This window comes from Ammodytes marinus (genome assembly GCF_949987685.1).
Source record: "Ammodytes marinus genome assembly, chromosome: 7".
Lineage (NCBI taxonomy): Eukaryota > Metazoa > Chordata > Actinopteri > Uranoscopiformes > Ammodytidae > Ammodytes > Ammodytes marinus.
This window is the reverse complement of record NC_137211.1, coordinates 21,861,253-21,886,551: the sequence shown is the minus strand read 5'-3', so window position 1 is coordinate 21,886,551 and position 25,299 is coordinate 21,861,253. Positions and strand designations below refer to the sequence as shown.

General features: G+C 40.3%; 1 protein-coding gene across 1 annotated transcript in view; it reads right to left on the bottom strand.

Moving 5' to 3' along the window:
* Nucleotides 1–392: 392 nt before the first annotated feature.
* The window catches only part of cacna1db (calcium channel, voltage-dependent, L type, alpha 1D subunit, b), a gene marked incomplete at both ends in the record, with an annotated part of 72,573 nt that continues 47,666 nt past the window's right edge, over nucleotides 393–25,299 (bottom strand). Inside the window, 32 exons of the mRNA XM_080031226.1 lie at nucleotides 393–686; nucleotides 1,124–1,306; nucleotides 1,523–1,657; nucleotides 1,846–1,958; nucleotides 2,152–2,309; nucleotides 2,633–2,773; nucleotides 3,080–3,106; nucleotides 4,429–4,913; nucleotides 5,533–5,649; nucleotides 5,831–5,967; nucleotides 10,966–11,067; nucleotides 11,675–11,777; nucleotides 11,954–12,050; nucleotides 12,286–12,413; nucleotides 12,545–12,704; nucleotides 12,805–12,896; nucleotides 13,090–13,155; nucleotides 13,663–13,791; nucleotides 16,968–17,051; nucleotides 18,680–18,790; nucleotides 19,208–19,366; nucleotides 19,514–19,715; nucleotides 20,019–20,165; nucleotides 20,287–20,339; nucleotides 20,497–20,604; nucleotides 20,753–20,840; nucleotides 21,023–21,129; nucleotides 22,616–22,675; nucleotides 23,173–23,302; nucleotides 23,486–23,630; nucleotides 24,719–24,838; nucleotides 25,099–25,219. Of these exons, the coding sequence (XP_079887352.1) occupies nucleotides 393–686; nucleotides 1,124–1,306; nucleotides 1,523–1,657; nucleotides 1,846–1,958; nucleotides 2,152–2,309; nucleotides 2,633–2,773; nucleotides 3,080–3,106; nucleotides 4,429–4,913; nucleotides 5,533–5,649; nucleotides 5,831–5,967; nucleotides 10,966–11,067; nucleotides 11,675–11,777; nucleotides 11,954–12,050; nucleotides 12,286–12,413; nucleotides 12,545–12,704; nucleotides 12,805–12,896; nucleotides 13,090–13,155; nucleotides 13,663–13,791; nucleotides 16,968–17,051; nucleotides 18,680–18,790; nucleotides 19,208–19,366; nucleotides 19,514–19,715; nucleotides 20,019–20,165; nucleotides 20,287–20,339; nucleotides 20,497–20,604; nucleotides 20,753–20,840; nucleotides 21,023–21,129; nucleotides 22,616–22,675; nucleotides 23,173–23,302; nucleotides 23,486–23,630; nucleotides 24,719–24,838; nucleotides 25,099–25,219 (4,302 nt within the window). The remainder of the gene's footprint in view (nucleotides 687–1,123; nucleotides 1,307–1,522; nucleotides 1,658–1,845; nucleotides 1,959–2,151; nucleotides 2,310–2,632; nucleotides 2,774–3,079; nucleotides 3,107–4,428; nucleotides 4,914–5,532; nucleotides 5,650–5,830; nucleotides 5,968–10,965; nucleotides 11,068–11,674; nucleotides 11,778–11,953; nucleotides 12,051–12,285; nucleotides 12,414–12,544; nucleotides 12,705–12,804; nucleotides 12,897–13,089; nucleotides 13,156–13,662; nucleotides 13,792–16,967; nucleotides 17,052–18,679; nucleotides 18,791–19,207; nucleotides 19,367–19,513; nucleotides 19,716–20,018; nucleotides 20,166–20,286; nucleotides 20,340–20,496; nucleotides 20,605–20,752; nucleotides 20,841–21,022; nucleotides 21,130–22,615; nucleotides 22,676–23,172; nucleotides 23,303–23,485; nucleotides 23,631–24,718; nucleotides 24,839–25,098; nucleotides 25,220–25,299) is intronic.

The following is a 25,299-nucleotide window of genomic DNA, read 5'->3' as shown; positions in this document are numbered from 1 at the left end:
AAACCACTGTTAATAAGAATGTAAATAGACTGCATTTATATAGAGCTTGTATCCAGAGTCTCAGACTCAAAGCACTTTACATTTAAAAATCCCACATAAACTCTTATACGCAGCAGGCTACCACGCAGGGTGCAAGCTAACCATCTTCAGCAGTTTAGGGGGGGGAGGTGGAGATAGATCAGTGTGTTTCACGAAGGTTTCTAAGCTTTCTCTATTAGTCCATCCATTGTCCACCGCACAGAAGGAGAAAACAAGGCACTTTGTTCTCTTATCCACCCAGTCTTTACATGTGTTTATTGAAGGATGCACTAGAACAGAGACATCCCTTCTCTGTGGAAATAGTAGTAGAAAATCAATTGAAAAAACCTAAAATGATGTGGTGTGAGCCGCTGCTATAGCGTTGTGATGCATATCATCTCGTCTGTTAGGTCCTCCTCGCATTTGACAGCCACGTAGGGATCCTCGTCGCTGTAGTCACAGACAGTTTGGTCTCTAAGGAGCGGGTCCGAACTGACGCTCGCCAGTCCCCCTGTGTTGCCGTTACTCATACTCCCGTTGAGCAGGTTACTGGCAGCGCTGTCCATCTCGTCCACCGTCATCTCGCAGGCCTCCGCGATCTCCTGTTTGGCTGCTGACACAAAGTTGGGGTCCCTGGCATATTTCCCCAGGCCCTCAGAGATCAACACCTGGGAAACCACACGGAAAAATAATCAAAATAAAAAAAGGGTGAAGCGAACAGTGAATTCGTTAAGTGTCAGATTCTGTTGATCTCAAACAGTTGTGCCATTCGAAATAGTGTGTCCATGCAGGTGTGTGTGTGTGTGTGTTTGCTTGGGCCAGTTTATGCACACGTGTTTCTAACAACAGGGACCTCCAAGGGTCCTCAAGGGCTCCAAAGGGAACTAGAATAATACTTTAATTTCTGTAAAGCTGAGACAGTGTGTCAAACTCAAACGGCCAATGCATTGCATTCGTTTTCAGTTTATCTTCATAAATATGTTTAATGGATTAAACAATCAAAAAAAATGACCAAGAAGCCATATCAAAAAACATAGAAATAAAAGATCTGTTATCAGATGTGTACTAAGGCCTATACAGTATATCATTATTTTTTTAAACTCACGGCTTCCACTAGACTGTGGGCGCTGCCTTTCTTCTGCAGAAAGTGTGAGTGGCTCTCAGCTGGTAACTGCAGACGTGGTGGAGAGTGGCTGCGGCTGGAGGGACCGTCCTGACCGTCTGTATACCACAAACTCCTCTTCATTGCCCCAGGGATGCTGCCAGCACTGCCCGAACGCCAATCCACCTGTGTACACACACACACACACACACACACACACACACACACACACACACACACACACACACACACACACACACACACACACACACACACACACACACACACACACACACACACACATTTTTAACCTACATCTTTGTCACCAGGCGCTGATCGACATGCTAATTTGTCATCAGATTGGCTGATGTTATTGTGCTCTTATCACACGGTGAAGCAGACCTGTATGAGTGGTGTGTAACAGGGCGAGCCGTCACGGCCGATGGGGGAGGCAGGAGGCGTGTTCCAGGAGCTCCGCGACCGCACAGAAGACGGGCGCCGAATCCTGCTGGGATCTAAGCCGGCCACAGCCATTACCTTAACATAGAGATCACAGATCAATGTTACGAAGGATAATCAATTAAGGTCTCTCACGGTTGCAGTTCTTATCATTGTAATCATTGTGTGTGTGTGTGTGTATGTGTGTGTGTGTGTGTGTGTGTGTGTGTGTGTGTGTGTGTGTGTGTGTGTGTGTGTGTGTGTGTGTGTGTGTGTATACACCTGACCTGTTGCTGCATTAGGTGTAGTGGGAGAGATGTGCAGGCTGGAGAGCGAGGAGCCTCATCCTGACTACCTCTTCTGCCAAGACACTCAAAATTGAACGTTGGTCTGTTGGAGGCTGAATTTGAATGACAGTAACACGACTCCGTTAGCTCAATATCGAGTGAATCAGCCCAGTTTATCAATTTGTGCAGCAAATCTTTAGAATTCTGTCAACAAACATCTGAGTAATATTTAGTCTGAATGACGTAACGTTGACGTACTGTACATTCAATCTCAATCACTTCTCTATAACTCAAGAGAAATGTCACCTTGAGGCGAGGGTAAAAACCATCTCCTGGGGGAGCGCCTGCCATCTCGGCAGATCGGCTGTTGGTCATCGTCATAGTAACCACCTGGCTGGTGGTCGCCCCTGGAAACCTCAAAGTCAAAGACTCCATCTGCATCAAGGAGGTCTTTGTTGGACAACCTGTGAAACAAAAAGTTGAAACTTATATAAGATATAAAAGTAGCAACTGTTACACTTAAAAAATTTCTAAAATTAAAACAAATATTTGGAGGATAGAAACGAGTTGAAAACATGTGCACTGTTACTATGTTGTATACAGTATATTGCCAGTGAGGCACCATAAAACCACAAGTACTAATTCTAGATCAACTGTTGGTAAAAGTGGCTGCCACTGCTTCTTGTATAAAGTCATATCAACTGGACACTTGTGGCACTGGCCACCGCTGTATCAAAGAATTTGGTGTGTCAGGTCAAGTTGCTGTTGTAGCTATTTGCCGTGGTACCTGTCCCTTGTGATAATGATGTCGTCTTCTTGAAACTCCTCCCCGCTGTAGTACTCTCCTGAGCCTCGCTCGTCATCACTGTCCCCGCCCCCTTGCTCTTCTCGACGAATGGTGGGGAAGAGACCCCTGCCACTTTCTGACCTACCAACCAAACGTCACAGATCAGTCAGTGGAGATTGAACAACTATTCACAAATATTTGAAGAATTTGGCCAGAAGTTTTATCATTCAGTGCTTTTAGACTACACATTATCACACCAATTTTAGGAAAACAGCATGAAGTGTCAGGGTTGCATTTCCCCACAGTGCTCATTCACCATCACATGCATGCATACTGCTAAAAGATTTCTCTTTGTTTTTGCAAGTAAGAAATCATCACAGCACACCTAGCACCAAATGCAACATATTGCAAATGATGCTCTGTCAAGTAGTGACATCATGGACATACCTAATGTAGGCCTCATAGTAGCGTGTTCTGCTCCGAGAAGGGGAAGGGGTTGATCAGACGGACAGGACAGCAGGAAAGGAAGGAGAAAATGGTTGCATGCAGGGAAAAAAGACAAGAGGGCCCCTATTAAAAGACTTTTAAGAATAGATGTTTGTAGAGGTGGGAAAGGCAGTTTTACTGAATTAATGGTGTCATTCTCAAACTTGCTTCAGAAAAAAAGGAATTCCAATGGAAACTGGTGTTGATAGTAAGGCCAGTGCATTATTCAGAGAAACTGGGACACTGTTTCTGAAAGGGGAAGTTGCTAATTAGTAATTTAGACATATTGAATGCTGCAAACAAAATGAACCATAGTCCACCTTCCTGTTTGGTGTCAAGCTGACAAGGTTGATATTTAATAAGAAAACTATATGACTAGATACATACACGGGGAAAAGAGACCTTTACAAATAGTTTCTTTATTGTTTCTACTCCCAATTGCCATGGTAGCATGCACAGCTAAAGTTATTTGGCAATCAGCTGTGTGGGCAGAGACCACCAGTGGGGGATGAACAAGGTTTGACATAGAACAATCAGATGTGCTCATGCTCCACAGGAGGATCGTGGATAGTTCCAGTATTCATTTTCCGAGCTTTTCACAAGCAAACATGCCACAGAATGAACTAGTTCCTTCATATCAGCTGTAACTGTAATGCTTTTCTTAGTCTTCAACGATATGCATACAATCATAGTTTCTTTACTCTCTGAAATTTGGCTGTCAGTTTTCAATCATTAGGATAAAAGTGAGCATCAAAAATGTGATTGTACTTCTGTAACTATCATATGAGATGCACCTGAGGCTGCTTTGGTATACAACAAAACAATATTCTCACTTAAAGGGGAACTATACATCAAAGTGTGGGTACAGGTCTTGCTGAATAAGACTGGCTATGTAAAAAGATGTATACAGTTGTACAACAGTTGCATGGAGCTTTTTGTAATTTGATACATCTCGAGTGATGTCACTTGAGTAGGCATAGGTTTGGTTTGAATACTACGAATAAAAAAAATAGAATGTGTAGATTTGGAGTTAGAAAGAAGAGAGCTAACAGACCACTGTAACCCACTACTCATGGCTCCGGGCTACGTTAGCTGCTGGTAATAGCACACCTGATTCTCCAACCAAACTTTGAGCGGTCGAGTTGCTTTTGTGGGTTATTATTATTACCATATCCTGTATGTGGTCCTGTTGCATCAATTTAATTCAATGCTAACTTGGAGAAGTATTATTTTGACAGAAACATGCTAGTTACATGCAAATCACTGCAATAATGGAAATCTTTTTCTGTTTGGCACATTTTAAAGGTCACTTTAGGTTTGAACCCACTGACCTTGTGGAGTGGGACTTCCGGCGCTTGTCGTGAACTCCTTTGCTGTGAGTTGATGCTGACGATCCATTCTTGGCGGAGGACCAACAGCCTCGCCTTAACAAACACTTCTGCTGCCTCCCTTTGGTCACGGGCGCCTGGCGTGAGGGCATGTTGGCATTATTGAGGTTGGCATTGGACGGTATTGGCGATTGATGGCAAGTGGAAATACAGTAAGGAGGACTGTGCGGATGGCGGGTGTGACAGTGATGATTATACTGGTTGGGCAGAGAGTCCATCTCTGTGTCCTCTCCTCCGTCGTCTTGGTGGTTTGCGGCTCTCCTGCCTGTTTGGTTAGGTTGAATGGAGGCACTGGGGAAGAGGGGCAGGATCTGTAGGGGCCTTTGAGTGACAGTGGTCGGGTGGAAGTCGCCCTGCTGATCTGCACTCACATGGTTGACATGGTTTCCAAAGAGACAACCGTTACGCTGCAGAGACAAAACAACATCATAAAAACATAGCAGACAGTTCAAAGTGCAGCTCATAAAGATGCTGGCCAAAACCAAAAAAACATGGCAACTTGCATCAGTAAAAGTGACTCCGTTTTTGTTGATCCTAGTTGCCTCTTTGAACAAAAGCGGTAGGGTTTATATAGGAAACCAGGGCCTGCTGTCATAGAGATCTTTGATAGAGTGTGCAGCGGTGGCGCGTGCATTGGTTTTGAATGTGAGTGAAAGACAAATCACAGGATGCATCGCGATGAGGCAATGTATCTATATGTGACTATGCAGGATTAATAATAGTAATATGATGATGGTGAGGCAAAGTACACTTTTCTGGTCTTACTGCCTGATCAGATGAGCTCAAGCTCCTTCATCGAACCTCAAAGGTGATTGAACAATATATCATAGTCGTCCTGGAACTGTGGATGTTTTGCCTCGACATGTTAACAATATTTCTTAGTCTTCTGATCCGATGTCCCTGCTAATGCACTAAGTCGTTTATTAATGGCAGAATGTGTTGGTCAGGTGTTGCAGCTGTGACAGGCAGGCTGAAGTGTCCCTACAAGAACAACAATATGTCTAGATATGTCTCCACATGGTTTACCCTGTAGATATCCTCGTCTTCCTCCCCGCTAGCGTCTACTAGCCCCTCCTCCTGCAGGTCACATGATATGGCTCGAAAGATCTCTGGTCCAATATCATGGAGGGTGCGCAAGCCGGCCTGCAAAGAAAGGAGTTGTAATTCCAAACCCGGCGGCCATTAAAAGGCTTTTTACAGTACCTTCATTTTAACGGTGATTACAGATAATCACAGTACTGGCTCTTAATCACATGTTTATTAACATTTAAACACTGACTTGTACTGCCATGAACACAAGCACGACACACTGTGCGGTACTCGCCTGTAGAGCCATGGTGGTGTTCAGCTTCTCCCAAGAGCACCGTCCTACAAGACCTTCCTCTTTGCGCCTCTTGAACTTCCTGAAGTAGTCCTGTATCAGGAAGGTGGCATAGAACTTCCCCACTGTTACCTCGTCATCTGAGTGAACAGACCAGACACAACAAAGCCACCAAGGTCAACACTGGAACACTGAAACACCTTGGGATACAAATGATGTATGCAACCATAACATTGATAGAGATTAAATCCCAATGCAGATCCTGCCCACTGCTATCGCCCCATCTACGAGAACAGACACACATCATGGCAGACAGGTCACATCGCGCTATAACTCATGTCCATTGATAGTAAAACACCATAATGATGAAGGTCCACCTTTGATAAATTGATAATACAGTTCTGTAATAATCCATGTGAAAACAATACCAAAAGACACCTAGTAAATCATAACTACTTAAGCATTACAACTGTCCATTGTAGGAGTCACAATTTTAACAGTCCAGCACACACACCAAAGCATCATATAGTTGACCATCAAGAAACTGTGGACTTTATATCACCCATTGCACTGTATCATGGCTAGTAAAGCAAAAAAGGCACGGCTCAACCTTATTGCCGGCACTGTTTACATATCAGAGCTGATTGCCCTTGACAACGGTTCTCGTGTTCGAAATGACAAAGCTTTGTGTAGTCTCCAAAGTTTCGCATTGAAAATAATCTGCACCATGACATTTACACACCCACGGCGCTGTGCAGCAGGTTCTAACCTGAGAGCAGATAACATCTACCCCTGCAGCTCCCATCTTGCTTAATCTCTGAATACATATTTTGTGTGGTTCTATAACGCTACACTCACATACACCCACACAGTAAAAAACACACACGTACAACTGCTGATGCATGCGGGTGCATATGAACCCTAATGATCCCTTATAGAGTACCAAGACCAGACTAAAGTTGGTGATAACTTCAATCAGTTTCTACCAGACATACCAGTGCTATATCCTACAGCAACTGCAGAATTGACTTCATTTAACATACAGAGGCAGACAAGCAGAACACAGCATGATCTGGGGCAAGAAGCACATGTGGCAAGAAGGCAGCACAGTTCAAAAGTCAGAGAAGCGGTGAGGGTCAGATCTACAGCTCCTATCTGGAGGGAGGACAAGCAAACTGCATTGAGCCAGAGAGAAAGCCTCTGCAGAACATATTATCAGTCATGCAGGGAGCGTAATAGAGTGTAGGTCTGATTCACTCTGATGAATGGTTGCTAAAGCGGACATGGGAGAGAAGCTACACCAGAAAATAAGGAGTCTGAGTCATGGTGTGTAGGAAATGGGTGTGTGCCCTCTTTGGAATCTACTGAATGGCCATGAATGTCAGTGGGCTTTAAAGTTGAAGCATCTTTTCATCAATTTTTTTTTAAAGTTTATGCTACATCACCAGACACAACTATGAAAAGGCTTTGTTCAGAAAGAAATACAGACTACCATGTGTACATAAATGTGTGGGCCTATTTTCATAGCACACCGCTCTGATTTTTATGTTTTGAAGTGATCTGCACCATTGGGAAATATTTGTTTTACTTTAAAGAAAATAACTTTGTCTACACAAGTGATACTGCATAGAAGCAGTTACAGTATATGTTAGAACTGCGTTTAACCGACTCACTTGTAAAGTATACAGGGTTTTTCATTTTGGACAGAGGCTGATAAAGTTTATCAGAAAGAGGTATCAGTAGTTACATGCCACCACACTAAAACAGAACTGGCCCAGAGAGCTCAGGACGGCAGAAATAGAAGAGCAGAATTCTACTGAAAGCACAGGAAGCTGTGGAAGAGGGAGGCTTGGCAGAGAAAGGGTCAAAGAGACAAGCAGATAGGGGTTAGCAAACCAATGCACACAAACACATGCGGATCAATACAGTTTCACAAGCTCTAAAACAGTGGTTCTCAAAGTGCGGCCCGCGGGCCGAAGCATATCTGGCGGCCCGCGGCCCGCATTGAATTATGAATTATTAAAAAAAAATATATATATATATATATATAATTATTATTATTTTATTTTTTTTGAAACGCACGGAGGGGATGCGTCCCCCGTAACAGTAAAAACAGTACAGGGGTCGGAACACTTAAATATCCCTCCTAATTGTTTGTATTCATTCCCCACTTATTAAACTTGCGAAGTTCGGCTGGCCTCTGCCTCTCGTTGCAGACGGCTGGTCAGCCTCCCACAGTGCAGCAGGCAGTGTAGTGGTCCCAATGTAAGTTGTTAGATAGTGAGCTTGTCAAGCCCAATACGATGCACTTTCTCACATTCAAGGTGAATTAGATTAGGTCAAGTGTCTAAGGATGGATGCTAACATTATCTGGTTTCTAACTCTTTTGCCTAAAGTTTAGCTAACAAACTAACGTTAGCTAGCTGCTGATAGCCATGGAACTATCTGCCTAGTTGACTGCTGATAGCCCACCCTGTTTATTTCCAATGTATAGTGTCATAATAGTTAACACTGCTGCTGCATCATGAGTAGTGAGTCCTACAAAAAAACACTCCAAAAGGTGATACGTTTTCAATGTGTAGAAAGTTTTGAACAATAAAGTAGAATAAATATTTGAATGCAATACAGAATGCCTCAGTGCCTTGATTTATATTCCATTAGATGTGTGTCAATGGGAGCGAGTTGTCTTTTCCTTAAAATTTCCACCATAAATAAATATAGAAGACACAAATTACTGCATAAAAATTAACCAAAATGCACAAAATGAAGTGTTCGAATCTCAAATTTTTCTGGGGGACAACCCCCAGACCCCCGCTTTTAGTGTGTGTTCCCCAATGTTGAAATGAGACCTAGCCCTTCATTTATTACTTTAAATGTGTTAATTACACAGTATTGGATGCTGACCAATACATGTAAACTGTAAAGACGCAAAGACGCTGGCCATTGAAATTATTTCAGTTTTATATATTTTTTTCCTTCGGCGGCCCTCGGTCCAATGTTGGGTTCCTAAATTGGCCCTCAGCTATCAAAAGTTTGAAAACCCCTGCTCTAAAACATAGCAGGGCTGAAGCATTGTGAGGATACAAAGACACTGAAAAAGCTACATGGACTCATACATAGGAAGCTGTATGCACATACTACACTGAAGGTATATTTATACCTATTTAAGAATCAGATATAACATTGTCATTCAAAAACCTATCATCCACCCCTCTGATGATAATAATGATTTGTGTAAGGTGAAAACATAATACAAAGCACAAATACCACATTTAAACAACAGAAGTTATCTGATTGATGGCACTTTTCATACGTATATAGCCGGAGTAGACCATACTCATATACCGTCTATGTTAATCAGTTGGGTTAAGAGTGAGAGGGGAAAGAGAGAAACACAGAGAGGGACAGCTGCAACATAGCAATAGTAACAAGAGTATTAAATATAATCATGGAATTTGGAAAGCTTTGCAAGATCGTACAATATATTTGAACTGGGGGGGACACTCTGAATTAATGCTCATTATCAGCAATTCTTTTTCATGTCTTTCTGGTCTTAACTGGTTTAGTAGAGATTAAACAAATAATGAAAGATCACACAGACAAAGTCCAACACAGTTACTGGCATGTCCCAGCTTGGCCTTCATTCCGGTAAACATTCTGCTTGCAAATAAAGTTGTTGTTGTTGTGTGTGCATATCCAAATTTCGATGCACTCTGACAAAACAAAATGGAAATTCACGTACTTCCAAAAAAATTAAAATAAAATTCTACATTAAGAGTTTATCACAACTAACAATCAGCTGATAAAGATTACTGAGAAATGATTTCGATCCCCTGTATGCTGTCAACATACATGTAACATATATAAAACATAGAAAAACATCAAACATCAGCATTTTATTTAAAATACTTTCAAACTTTTGTGTCTTTTTGAGTGTTTTTAGCTTATATCTAGACTTGTGTGTCAGGGAGGAAGAGCTAGAGGAAGAGAGAATGCAGAACCAGAGACGGCAAGATTAATGATTAAAAAAGCTGCACATTTATGACAGAGACAGCAGTTTAACTGTCAGTGGCTGGAAGAGATAAGGAGAGTTTCTGTGAACTTTCTGTGCCTTGCGCGCTAAAAGTCAAAGGCTTGTTCCACTGTTTATCTTGTTTTATTGGTTGTGGTCAGAGAGTGGGCCTCGCTTAGCCAGGAAAGCAGAGAAAGGAAGGCCTCAGAGAAACCCTCAACGTGTGTCTCTTAAAGTGATACACCTTTAAAAATCTGGTGTGTGTGTATAAAACACGACCACTATGCACACCTTTTTTACAAAGTATTTCACAATTGGGAAACTAGTGTATGTCTACATGTAATAATACAATCGACAGATTTCTGAGTATATCTCCGTCTCCGAAACCAGAATGATTTGATCAAATAAAATTTTGAAAAAAAAGTGTAAAGTGTAATGCACTTTTTATAGTGGCAAAACGAGGCTGCATCCTGAAGCGTGATCATAATTCAGAAAAGGAAAAGTGTGTTAATATCACAGACTTCCTCTTTTAATTCAAATGAAGGGAATACAATGTTTGCATTCAGATGCATGTCCATTGTTTGTCATCCGTCCTGCTCATATTAATACACGGACGTAGAACTCTTTGCACTATGATCTATTCCCTCCTTTCAGTCAATGCAAATCTGCACTTATGGATGTAAATGAATGTTGCATAATATTAAGCTTGGTTCAGCATGGTTAAAAATACAGTAGTTCACGTGTAAGGGCTGCATAATTATTTCTTGGGAAAATACAAATGAGAAACCGTGCTTATTCAAATCAACTGATGGCAGAATGGAGAGGGACACAAGGAGGTTGTGTGTGTGTGTGTGTGAGTGAGTGAGTGAGTGAGTGAGTGAGTGAGTGAGTGAGTGAGTGAGTGAGTGAGTGAGTGAGTGAGTGAGTGAGTGAGTGAGTGAGTGAGTGAGTGAGTGAGTGAGTGAGTGAGAGAGAGAGAGAGAGAGTGAGTGAGTGAGTGAGTGAGTGAGTGAGTGAGTGAGTGAGTGAGTGAGTGAGTGAGTGAGTGAGTGAGTGTGTGTGTGTGTGTGTGTGTGTGTGTGTGTGTGTGTGCGTGCGTGTGCGTGTGTGTGTAATGACCACTAACCGCCTGCAGGGGGAACCACTTGGTCCAGTAGCTTCATGCTGGTCCTCTTCCAAATCTTTTTGATCACAGCTCTTAGCTCCTCATTGGCTTGCTCCAGATTACCTGTGGAATAAAAGAAAATGTGAACTGTTAGACGTTTGTCAAAAGCCTCCAATATATATCTAATATTAAGTGGCATCTAGCTGAATTTACTACATTTATTCTAACTCTCTTTAGCACTGACACACAAGATCACATATTAAGTATAGTTATATCGAATACACATAATTACCTACTGATTAATGAATAAAATGGGATGAAGTACAATTTATCGCATAGGCATGTCTAGGGTCTTATAAACAGAAAAACCATAGGATGAATGAAAATGCACAATTTTAAGGTTTCATTTTCATGCCTCTATCCTGGCTGGTGAATTTATTTATAAGGTGTATTTATCTCACCAATGACAATGCATATTGTATTTGAATGATGTTCTTTGGGGGATTTTTTTCTTTGTTTGTGTGGGAAAGCAGATTGGCCCTCGAGCAAAAACATTTGGCCCCCTGACAAGGCCAAAGTTCCAGTGTCATAGCTCATGCCATACCAACACAGACATCTTTCAGATGTGTTTTTTTGAGTCAACATAATTTTCTGATGGAAAATATATAGCTATGTGTATATTTTAAATAATTATTATATAAACACAGTTTTACTGATATTGCAGACTCACCCTCGGTCTTAATCTTGAGAGCAGTGCGGACCAGAGCGAACAATGTGGCGTTAAACATGACGGTCCCATCACTGTTCAGGGGCATGTTCATCGCCACCAGACGCTGTAACATAATTCACATAAACAGAGATACATCAAATGTGAAACCTTTCACTTATATTCATATATCGACCATGTACAAAAGCTTTCATGTATTTTAGCTAGATGCCCTTAACATTCACCAAAACAGTGGCTATGCATTTCTCTATATCTGTACAGATGTGAGTTTTGAAAACCCACCTTACAGGCAACTCTGTGAGGACAGAGCTTGCCGAAGCCCAGCGGGGGCTGGATCCTCCTCAGCAGAGTCACTACATCAAGGTGCTTTATCCTGCCCCTGAAGACAAGATATGTACAAATGGAAGGCATTATACCACTGAGCAGTCCTCACTACAGCTTTTAATCATGTTTTGTACTTCAGACAGCCGTCAAGACTAGTAGTATGGCTGTTTCAAAACAATCCCCATCCCATGAGTGCTGAAAATAAAATGGCAGTAGTAAACATTATAAAGGGAAGATAAAAGGAATATGTTGTTGATAGTTCTATCTTAAATTGAATCTTGATTACTCACTTGGCTTCGGGGTCATATTCGGACCAGATTCTTTTAAACTCATCCAAGTGATGCGGCCCAAGAATGGACCAATCACGGGTCAGATAGTCAAAATTATCCATGATGACAGCAACAAAAAGGTTGATGATCTGAAAGTACCGGGACAGGAAATACTTATATTTGTAGTTGTATTTAAAAGTGTACAGGAATATGGAAGCTCAAGTCTGTGCCCTAAAAATGACTAGCAATAACACACAGTGAAAATGTCTGAAGAGATTACCAGGAAAGCACAGAGCATGTAGAAGCTGATGAAGTAGATGATGGCAAAGCTGCTTCCACAGGTTCTCTCCTCTCCGGGGTTGTAGTCTGACTCTGGATCACACAGCTTCCCTGGCAGACAGCCCAGCATGATCTCCTGCCAGGCCTCACCAGTGGCACACCTAACATAGAACATTAACACAGAAGCACAATGAGGGATGGTATTAGGTAGGATGACAACTGGCTTGGAGAAAACAATTTAAGTTCAACTGATGCAATCACCTGAAGAGCATCAAGACAGCTTGAGGAAAGGTTTGAAAGTTGTTGTTGCGGTTGATTTGTGTTTCATCCACCATGGCTATTTTCCCAAACACCTAAAAGCAAAAGAAAAATATCGTCCAAAGAATCAAGCAACCTCAACTCAAATTCTGCGATAATTGTGAAAATATGTGTTTCAAGATAGAAAACGGTCCCTGAATGCAACACATATCCTGCAAGTTGTCTAACATGTTTCGGCCATATAATCTGATTCTGTTTTTTTTCCACGTTTTTTTTAGACCATATTACCTGCATTCCAATTACAGCATAGATAAAGAACAGCATGGCTATCAGGAGGGCAACATAGGGAAGAGCCTGGGTGGTAAAAAGAAAAAGAGAGAGTGAGAACCTGTTACTTAATCCTGAAACAAAAAGTGGTTGGTTAAACTTGGTTATATAGTATTTTACACAGTTTCTCCAAAACATAGCAAATGAGCCAAGCCAACACAAGGGGCTCTTGCATAAGCAATTTACATGTCTGCAAATGTATCCAGCGAAATATTGTGTTGGCCAAGCAAGTACTGTAGATGCGTGCACAATTCCAAAAACAATACCAATTGTAACGTGAATGATTCTCAACATGATAATTTATGAAGGTTATAAAATGCTAGTTCTTAATGTCAATGTTTCAGAATTGACAATCAATAGATGAAACTTTTCAAACTGGACTTTGCATTTCATCTTCTTACATGTTACAACATCCTCACACTAACACACACATTTATCTATTTGCTAATACAGTGATCATTCCTTGAGTGTTATTTCTTATTTCTAATCAGAGTCAAGGTAGATGTTAATTGGCTACATTCGTTACAACCTCACCTGAAAGGACTTGATGAAGGTCCACAGTAGAGTCCTGATGCCCTCCCCCCTGCTCAGCAGCTTAACCAACCGCATCACTCTGAACAGGCGGAAGAAGGTGATGGAGATGCGAGCGCTGTCCTCAGTATTCTGAAGTGGATGACACAGACAGTGATTAGTGCAACATCTAAACACTCTGAGAAAGCTGTGTATCATTCATTCATCCATGCATGCAGTCATACATGGGTTTGTTCAAGCCTCATGTATGAGTCATATGAGCCAACAGGCAATGTAAAAGTAGATGAGGCTTGTAATGAAAATATATTGTCCTTTCTATATCTTTGTATTGACAACCATCCATGTGCATGCAGAGTGCAGGGTCTTAGAACACCATTAATTCAATCAACAAACACGGAGGACTTATACACACAGTACATATGACTCTGGATGACAAAATGGGCAACAGACAGATTCCGTGCCTTCCAAAGACAAAAAAAAGACAAATTGTGATCGACTTTTGACAAGTGATACAAACATAAAGATGGATCGTTCACTGTATTGTTACAGAACAAGCAAACTCGAAACAGTGCACTGACTAAACAATGTTGATAAACTGATCGCAAACACCTCAGCAAGCTATTTTGAAATGAAGAAATGAGACATAAGACCACACACTGTGTTATCAGTTCCTCTTTGTCATGCAATGCGAGGCTGAGCCATGAGACTACAGCCAAATAACAACAAGCCAGGTATTATCAGAACAAGACTTTTGACAAACTCATTGAGACCAGAAGCATGTCAATGTTTTCATCAGTGAGTGAGCGACAGAGGTGGACAACAAAGAGATCTTGATGCGTGGACTTTTGGATGAGGGGTTTTAATAAAAACCAAAGGAAGGGCTTCTTCTTACCCCTGGCTCCACTATCACCTTGACGACAGGAATGGCTGCCGACTTGAAACCAAAAGCCTAAGGTTATTCCGAGTTACACACACCAGCTGCACTGGTTAACATCACATGTCATCATTACCTTTGACTTATCTGACATGTAATGACATAAAGCTGCTTCACATCGAAGAAACCCACACCACGGCATTTCAATTTAGACCACAATGAACAAAAAACATCATCACTGTGAAGCATTAAGCCTGTCATGCAAAAGCCTTACAACATATTGTCAGCATGAAAAACAAACATTCAGCGCTCTTCATCAAAATACTTAACAGTAAAAATGTTATCATTAATTAACAAATTAAGGAGAAAGCACTCATACACCTTGAAGGAACATTTTGATATTGTTTGATATGGGTAATCATTACTGTATTGTTGTACAATTTTCCAATTGAACTGGTGTCCCGTTACTGATGCAAAAAAAGGGGATATTTATACAACTAAAGAAAGTTTGAGCTTTCTTTCCCTGCCTTTCCAAGACACCACATGTGTTGTCACTGCCTGCTTACCTCTAACAGAACAACCTCTCTAGACATCCATTAATCACCAGCCTGACATTCAGGCTGACATATTGGAAATAATGAACACACTCAAACTGAACAAGACTATGGCTGAGTTATTTCAGGGATAAAGGTCCCCTTAACAACACCTGTCCAAAACTGTTGCTATAACATTGTAGTGGTGCCAACTTGGACAGCGTGGAACCTTAGAGTGACCCTGGGTGACAAGTTGTAATCCGCCCCTGCCAATCCTCCTTTACAATATCTGTAAGTTTAACAGGAGGCCAATTTTTGGTGCTGGTTTACTGGGCAGTTACAGGAACTCCATCACATGGTCAAATCCTAACTGCTATCACACAGAGGAGGAGTGAGACAAAATCAAATCATTGCCCCTCTTCTGTCGCAGACTACGTGTCAACAACCCGTGCTAGCTCTAATTTGTGTCTAGTTTCCACAAAAGAAACTAAGGTACAATGTTTCCTGGAGGCAGCAACGTATCTTATATTTCCAAATCTGTTAGCTGTGTGCAGGAAAAACAATATTTAAAAAGACAAACCGAGATTATGGCCTTTAACAAAAAATATAGTGTTTATTAAGCTGTAGAACTCAACAGCACATAATCACTAATTACTGACACGCTCCAAGGTGTATTTATTATTTACCCGTTGCTCTCACACCTATAAAATACAAGCTTTGTGTGCAATATTTATAAGCAAAAGTTTGATCAGCGATGGTGTGTAGTGTTTCTTTGCTTCACACTTTCATTTAAAATGGGACTGACAGGACAAAGGATCATCTTGCATGTAGTCAGCAGTATTAACAACAGCTGCAAACCAGGGCAAAGAGTGGCATTAAAGTAGAAATGCAGCAGGTTCCAAGAAGTAACAAGCAAATTGGCATAAAATTATCACATGCAAGATATTAAAATGATAACTGAAGTGAATTTAAAAAAGCAGTTCCCATAAACAGTTTAAAAGCTTTGTTAATTAATTGTAAAAAATTAAAAAATTAAAAGAAATTAAAACAATTAGCAATACATGTTGACTAGGGCTGTAGCGATACAAAAACTCACGATACAATTCGTATCCCGATTTTTGACCCACGATGCGATACATACAACGATTTTTGAAATTTGAAAAGCATTTGATTTAAATTACATTTATAGTAACATTTCACTTAATGTAACATTTAATAACAAATAACCTGAACAGATTTGAACACAAAGAACAATATAAGCAACATGAATAAATAAATAACCAAAGATATAACATTTCTCTCTTCTCTGTAACAAAATAATATTGTTGAAAAATATAAAATATTTAATTGTGCTTTAAACCAAAAATCAAGTTAGAATACAAATAAACACTTAACAGCTACAGCATCCTTCACTAAACCTTTTATCCAAAACTTAAGCCTAATAAAATATATATATATATTAATAATAAACAAATAAATAAATACATTATTAAATAAAATTAAAAATTAAAAAATCGCCATTTTGCCTTCTCACACCGCGATGCGCGATCGTGGCTCTGTGTGTCGCGATTCTCGGTTCGATACACATATCGTTACAGCCCTAATGTTGACATGTTTTGTTACATGTTATGTCAATGGATCAATATTAAAATACTGTAAATCTCCTGTACCTTCACAACCTGTTGTAAACTCAAACCTTCATTTAAAGGTCAAACGATATTACAATCTTACTGTATAATAAAAAAATAGTTTTTGTCAGTTTCTGGGGTTTTGAGGAACATTTATTCATTAATGCATGAAAGAAAAACATTCTTGAATGCAAGGGTGAGGCTAGAGATGGGCCCTTTTATTGGGAGCAACACAATAAGACAGGCGTGTGTATGTGATAAATGAATACTTACATTGATCTCAGTGATGGCAATGTCAACCACGCTACCCACAACAATTAAGGCATCAAACGTGTTCCATGCATCAGCAAAATAGTTCTGCAAGCACAAGCGACAAAAGACACACAGAAAAGAAGAAAGAGAGAGAGAACCGAGCAAGAAAGAAAAGGAAGAAGAGGTAAAAAGAGAAGGGAATCATGAAAGATAGAAAGAGATGAACATCAAAAAGACATGACTTGATATAAAAGAGTAAGGTTGAAAGTCAAATTCTTCCAGCCAATGAGTCTGTGAGCTTTACTTACTTTTTCATTTTGTTTAAAGCTATAGCGTGTAACTTCTGAGAAATACAGAGAGAGTTTTGTGGAGCTGAGAGGCTTAATCAACTTTGTGTCAACTCGTTTGGCGATGGCTTGAATGTGAAAGACATTCATTCATATGAATAAGTTACGCACTATAACTTTAATTGAATCCATTCTATATTACAAATGAAGAAATATGTCATTAATCTTTCAGTGCGAAAGGCATCTTTTACTCTAACTGATGCAGTGGCAGGCTGAAAGAACTGGGCACCATAAACCTTAAACATATTTCAAAAATATCACTCATCTGATTGGTATTGGTAAATGTGTATTGTGGCATTTAACACTGCTTAGTTGTATATGCAAGAGGCTGATGGGAGATTTTTCCAGCCCATTAAATCCACAACCGATTCAATAGACTTGCTTCACAAGCAGAAATGGGCTCTAGCAAACCTTAAGACAAAACGTAAGGAAGGGAAGGAAGGAAAGAGGAAAGGAAAGAAAAGAAAAGAAAAGAAAAGGAGAGGAGAGGGCAGCTGCAGTGGGAGATCAGGAGGAGGGAACGACGTGCGCTGCACACACTGGCGTCTTTCTACCTGGCTGAGTATGATGTCGACTACACTGCCAATCACCACCAGAGCATCGAAAATGTTCCAGGCATCCCCGACATAGCCCTGAATGTGGCAGCATGCGCAGCCAGCAGGAGGACAGGGGGAAGGCAGGAGAGGAGGGGAGGGGACGCGGGAAGGTAGAAGAGGTAAAGGGTTAGGTTACGGTGAGGAGTAGTGAAGGAAGGGCTGCGCGATTCTTGCTAAAATGTGAATCAAGATTTTTCTCCCTCAGAATTGAGATAGCTATTCTCAATGTGATTCTTGTTTTAGTTTTTTTCAACAAAACATGTATTGCACTCTTAGACACACATAATATTTGAGTGCTTAGGAGTCTCTTCTAAGTTAGAAAAAATAATTAAAGGCAACACTAAAAGCATGGAATATTTAAAAAACTAAATAGATTGTAAAATGACAGCTTTAGATTTAATAATACAAAATGAAAAATAAATAAATCATATTACAGTGTTCGTTCTTACAATAAAACATTGTAAAAAGAATAGACCGACTTACTCCGCATGCAGAACGTAAATGCATATTGGAATATGAGCCAGTGAATCTTCCTCATTTAGGAATGAGATCGCATGGATATACAGTATGAATCAACAGCGCAAATTAATTGTGCAGCCCTAAATGGATGGTGATGATAAAGAATACATATAAAAGGGGGAGTCACTGTTGGTGGGACAAAGAGCTAAATAGGGGATGTAACAGGGATAGGAGTAGTTTACTGTATATGAGTGCTGGGTTCAAAGGGAAATGGGGAGCACTTTCAGATTTAAAAAAAATACTTATGAACATACGAGGAGAGGAGACTTACTCTGGGTTTGAAGGCGACGAGCTTGAGGATCATCTCCACAGTGAAAACCCCAGTGAACACCATGTTGAGGATGTCCATGGCATAGTTAAACAGCTGGGACTGGCCGTGGTGCTGGAGGGAGACATGCAGACTGACTGATCAGAAATATATCAAACAAACATGTATCTATAATACATCTACTGCATTTTAGGTCTATCTGTATTCTGTAGGAGAAGGGAGAATCGGTTTGAACCAAGTCAGCTCTTTAGGCTGCAATAAATTGTAAAACAACATGGTACGTTTAAAGTGAAAAAACTAACTATGAGTGGTTATATCTTGAAAGTTGTTGAGGAAAACATTAGAGAAAATTCCCCTCAGATTATAAGGCACAACGGTTCTATAACTTTATCTGTGTACAGTATTGAGGAAATGCAAACAAAACAATGTTTTCCCATAAGTATGAATTCAATCACTGTCAATGTGATGATGGTAGATTCACCAGCTAGTTTATGGCAATGTTACCCAAAGGACTGGATGGAGGGCACTTACCTGAATGGCCAGACACAGGGTGTTGAGGATGATTAGGACAAACATGATGTACTCAAAGCCAGTGGAGTTGACCACATACCAGAACTTGTACTGGTAAGGGTTTTTAGGGATGTAGCGCCGTAGAGGACGAGCTTTAAGAGCGTATTCCACACACTGACGCTGCAGTGGTGGAGAGGGTAGAAGAATCAAAAAGCAGAATAATTTCAAATTATGAAAAAGATGCATTATTGTTTAGCCATATATACAGTATTTGTTTTGAATTGACAAATTGTTCACCTACACACAAATGTAAAAGGCCCTTCCTACCTGGTTTTTGTCCAGCTCACAGTTCTTGTACTCCTTTTCCCCTTGCTCCTGGAAGGTGACGATGACGAAACCCACAAAGATGTTCATCATGAAGAAGGCGATGATGATGATGTAGATTATGAAGAAGATGGAGATCTCGATGCGGTAGTTGTAGATGGGACCCAAGTTCTCTCTGTTAGAGTCGATGGCCTTGTACAGTAGACTGCAGCCAGGGACACACAAACAAACATAGAGAAAAATGAGTTACACCAATTCTAACTCTGCAAGTATGTTTAGAGATACTACATAGAATGCTTTAGGACCAACACATACGAATGCATGCTCAAGCACACATTGATAAACTGTATATAGAAAATAGTCAAATATACACCTAAAATCATTTGTATGCATTTTCATTCAGACAGAGATAAAGGTTAATTGCTATCAAACACCTTGCCGTTCTTATCCTTGATGATATACAGTTCAGTATATAATGGCCAAATCTGAATTGGAAAGCAGTACTCACGTGGGCCATCCCTCAAAGGTGGATACGGTAAAAAGAGCCATCATGGCCATGAGGACGTTGTCAAAGTTGAAGTCACTGTTGTACCAGATCCTCTCCCTCACCATGGGCAACGCTGCGTCCCCATTGTTGTAGAGAATATAAGTGCCTCTGGAAATGAAAGATATATGATACTATATGTTGATACCATACTGTATATGCAAAAGTACATATGAAGAGGCATTCATTCATTTCACTGTCATCGAAATCATAAAGAGTCAAAACAGCTCACTTGCACGTCTCTGGGCTGGACTTTGCATCGTCTGTGCACCGATAGAATTTCCCCTTTGTGAAAAAAAGGAAAAACAACACACAGAGTTACACACACTCTTAGTTTAAAACATTTTACTTCTGTTCAACTCTTTGCTGTTCTCTTAACTGTCCTGTCTTGACCCTATCAAGCTCTACCCCCTCTTTCCCTTTTTCCATTTCTTCACCGTACCTTGAAAATCTGCACTCCGATACAAGCGAACATGAACTGCAGCAGTGTTGTGACGATCATGATGTTGCCGATTGTCCTGATGGCCACGAACACACACTGGACCACATGCTACAGGAAGGACAAACAGTTACACACTGTTAGCACAAATAAACAGTACTGTATAAGAACAAATGGGTTTTCATAAAATAAACTGCAGACATATAGGCCTTCGTATTCAGATACACACTGCACCATGTAGTGTTATTGCTATCCTGACCTTGAGTCCCTTGGCTCTGTTGATAGCCCTGAGTGGACGAAGGACTCTCAAAACCCGGAGAATCTTCACCACGGAGATAGCAGAGGACCTATGTGAGACAGAAAAATACAACCGTTTTCAAGGTTACGTATGTAACAAAAGGCATTCCTTGGAACCTTGCCATTAAAAGAGCAAAGAGCAGTGTTTATGGAGTAGTGGCACTAATACAACATGGTTTCTCAATGAAACATTTGAACTAAGAAATTACAAAAATGGATAAAGGATACTTACTGAATGCCAAAGGAAACCAGAGACACACCAACGACTAGCAGGTCTAAAAGGTTGAAGTAGTTTCTACAGAATGCCCCTTTATGAAGGAACGCTCCGAATGCTGTCATCTGCACAGAGGACAGACAACAGTCAGGACTCAAAAGGACAGATTTGCCATCAAACAAACACATACACAGCGGGACATCTTAAAGTCAGACTGAAATGGGATTTAAATTACTGTTATAACTATTTTAATAATCTGTTACTAAGCTATTTAAAGTATACATTTTCTGAAGAACATTTTGGACCAAAAAAGTTTGGTTGAATTTTATATTATCTTTTTGTATATCCACTTACATTCACACTGGTTTTGCATTTCAAACATATGTGTTCATGACAACAATGCACAACGTTATTGGACTGTATCACTTAGTTTTAAAGCTATATTTCTAATATGTTTGGTTTGATATTTAAACATGTAAAAGCAGCATTTTAACTGACAAGGTAAGCTCAGATTCACAGTCACAAAAGCTTCTTTAAAAGCTCTTTAAAAGTATTCCGGCCAGACACGCATTCATATGCCGTACTGCAAACACAGTCACATACACACACAAATATTTGCAAAATGTTCAAATAGGACATAGGGAAGATTATTAAAAAGACTCTTGGCGTGCAGATTAAGCCAGGGCGATGCACTTAATGCGCTAGTCATGAAACAGGGCCTTTATTCTTTTCCTGATCAAATTTTAGGTTTAAACCCAAATACATGACATTTACCTGATGTGGGCATGCAGCGAGCAAAGGGTCGAGGTTGAGGATTTCATTTTAACATTAAAATATTTAGTAAATAGTAACTGTTCCTGATTGTTGTGGATTTCTTCTAGCACAATATTTGGATGTGCATTATCAAAACAGAGATGAAAAGATTAAGGAAGGGGGCACATCTGTGTGTGTACATTTAGCAATCAGGAAGCGGGACAAAGGCTTGATGTTAGTTCAAGTTCGAGTTAATCTCTCCACAGTCCACAGAGTTCCATGGAATAGCTCATACTTAAATTTGATTTAAATTCAACAAAATGCAAAATGTTTTAAATCTGTTGCAATTTTTTTTTAAAGATGGTTAATACAAGGTTTCAAAATACCGCCAGATTAAAAAATACACATATAATATACAGTGTAAACTGTAATATTTGGGAACATCCCACAATTTAGTTGTACTCTGGAGAGCCACTGGTCCGTAAACTGGTTATTGATGAAGAGGGGAAGTAGGCTGTGATTGGCAAAATGACAGACAGACAAAAAGAAAAAAAGATCTGACGAAGATGCATGATCTCCACGTTGACAGATTGGCGCCATGACAACAAAGCAAGCAGGCGGCTAATTTGACCAAAATTGAGAGAGACAAAAGATGAGGGGAGGACGTGTGCGGCGAGCTTGGAGGTATCGCAACAGGTTTTATTGTTTACCTTAATAAGGATCTCAAATGTAAACATACTAGTGAAGACATAGTCTGCATAGCCTAGGATCTGAGGAGGCAATCAGAGTGACACAAGCACGTGGGGGTTACTGAAGCTCTACCCTGCACAGCACAACACAGCATCAAAGCTCATTTACCTTAAACAGGATCTCAACAGTAAAGATTGCCGTGAAAGCATAGTCAAAATAACCAAGTATCTGCAAGAGGCAATGCACAGGTTCAAGTCATCAAGTCATTCCAGGATTAACAGCACAGTAAGATACAGTATGAAGATACAGCACACAATCAAACACAAATGAAAAAAACTACTAGTGTATTGAGGCTGCAAGCTTTGAATTGAATACACTGCACAAAGACTGTAAATAATCGAAATGTGAAAGTGAAACAAAATAGTGCTACATTTCTTTTACGTCAACGAGTTACATTTTGATTATTTTGCCTCAAGTTATGTCACAATTGTGTGTTTCGTCAAAGTTATACAATATGCAGCGAATTTCAAGTAAATGAATATTTATGCTGCTAAAATGTTCAAATTGCAGAGTTCAGCTTATCAAGGCGCATGTGTTACTAATAACATTATTCAAGCCATGATAGTGTGACAGCTTGCCCAATATGAAACAAATGGAAATCAGTTGTCTATTTTTCAGCCCTTTATGACAGTTGTAGACTACAGTCGCAGTGGTTGTTTACGTACGATATTGCGAGCGGAGAAGTTGCGTATGGGGTCCTCAGCAGCCAGAGAGACAGAGCTGAGCATGATGAAGACCAGGATGAGGTTGGTAAAGATCTGATGGTTGATCAACTTATGGCAGAATACTCGAAACCTACAGAAATGAGAGAGGCAAAGGAGAAATGGTGGTCTGTTTTACTGACACATCTGTAATTTGAGCTTTTTGCCACTCATTTGCTTTTACTGAGTTTACAGTTTATTTTGTGATTTCTGTTACAATAAACAGGCATGACCTGTGGCTCAGCAGAGACATCACAGGAGCATGTCGGAGACTCACGGGTTAGTGCTGCTGAAGATGAAGAAGGCGCTGCCTGTCGGGATGGGAGGCGTCTTTTCTTTGACGGTGAATTCAGACAGCCTCCGGGGGCGGGGCCCTGGTGGGACTTCAGGGAGGTCGTCATTATCTTTTTCAACATCACACCCTAGGAAACAAAACTGGAGTTATTCAAATGATATTTAAAATAAAAACATGCTTTCTCCCTTCAGTTGGATTCGTAGTTTCAATATTGATGTTTAGGGCAAGTGAAAAATGTAAAAGAAATTTCAGTGTTTCTCATTTATACATTCACTGCTTTAGACTCTTTTATCTTGTTTAAACGCTTTTAATACATGTTCAGCGTTAATGTTGCAACATTTTCACTAAGGTAACATTCTGTCCACGGCGTACTGTTTTTATTTATTTTAGAATTAAGTGCTTGTAATACCTTACTGAATTGTGTAAAATCATTTCTAATGAGAGAACACCTAAACAACAAAAGTATCGAAGTAATGAATGGTCGTATTGAAATGTCAACATAATTGTAATATGCATTATAATCCAAATCTGATATTCAATGCAGGAATAATGAGTGGACAGAAAAAAATCAATGTGTTATGCCATCAGATCTAGATCAACTATCACCAAAGCGCTGACTGCTGTTTCAAATATCAACATGTTCCTTGATACCTTTCCATCGATGGCTGTCAATCTATTTAGAATGCATCTTGCCAGAAGGAGAAGCTGGAATTTTTCAAACCCTCCTAACTCAACTATACTCTAACACTGGAGAACTCTATCTTAGATTTAGCTCATTGTGCAAACTTCCAGTCACAAAAAAAAGGATGAATTGATGGATCATTTGTGGACCCAGATTGAGTCCTACCAACCTCTTACCTTGAGAGTCAATGGCAGGATGCAAATCTTTGCCATCCTCCAGCAGGACCTCTCCTGGCACCTACACACAGTGAGCAGGTTCAGCATCACCACATGTTGAAAACTATATATGCACTTTCAGACATGGTGGAGGCAATTTTTTTACAATCTTTTAATAATACAATTTACATGATTATTTTACCTTGGTCTCTCCATCACTGCCTTCCATTGTTCCAACTCTCTTCTTGTTTGTGCCTCTATCCCTGCTTTGGTGTAGACAAAAAAATAAGTTACTTACCAGGAAGAAGTAACAGAATGTACTTGTGACAAAGTAAACCGACAATTTGAACAGAAATGAAAATGTGATGTATTGAGTACTGTACTTGGCACTATTCTTCCTTTTCTTGGCCTCTTCTTCCTCCTTCTGGGCTGTGTTGAGGCTCTCTGCGTCCGCCAGGTTGTCAACGGCGATGGCCAAGAAGACGTTTAGCAGGATGTCTGGTCACATGACTCAGGGAGAAAACACTGATCGACGTGAAAAACTAACTCCATTAAATTGGTTTTAAGAATATGGAACAACATCAACTGGTAAAATACTAACACAGAACTGTTTCGCACAGACAGGAGGGAAAATGCTTATTTTGTGTGTGTGTGTGTGTGTGTGTGTGTGTGTGTGTGGGGGGGGGGGGGGTGTGTGTGGGTGTGTGTGTGGATATGTGTAGGTGTTTGAGCGTTAGTGAGTGTGGCCATTAGGATACAGTTTCCACAGATGAAGAGAATGATGAAGTAAATGCAGACCACCATTCCAGAAGAGGCCGGACCGCCATACGCCATGATTCCATCGTACATCACTGTGTTCCAGTCCTCTCCTGTCAAGATCTGGCATACACAAGATAAAGCGGGAACCATTCCAGTTATTTATTCTGTGACTTATTTGAAGAAATTGTCAAATTAGGAAT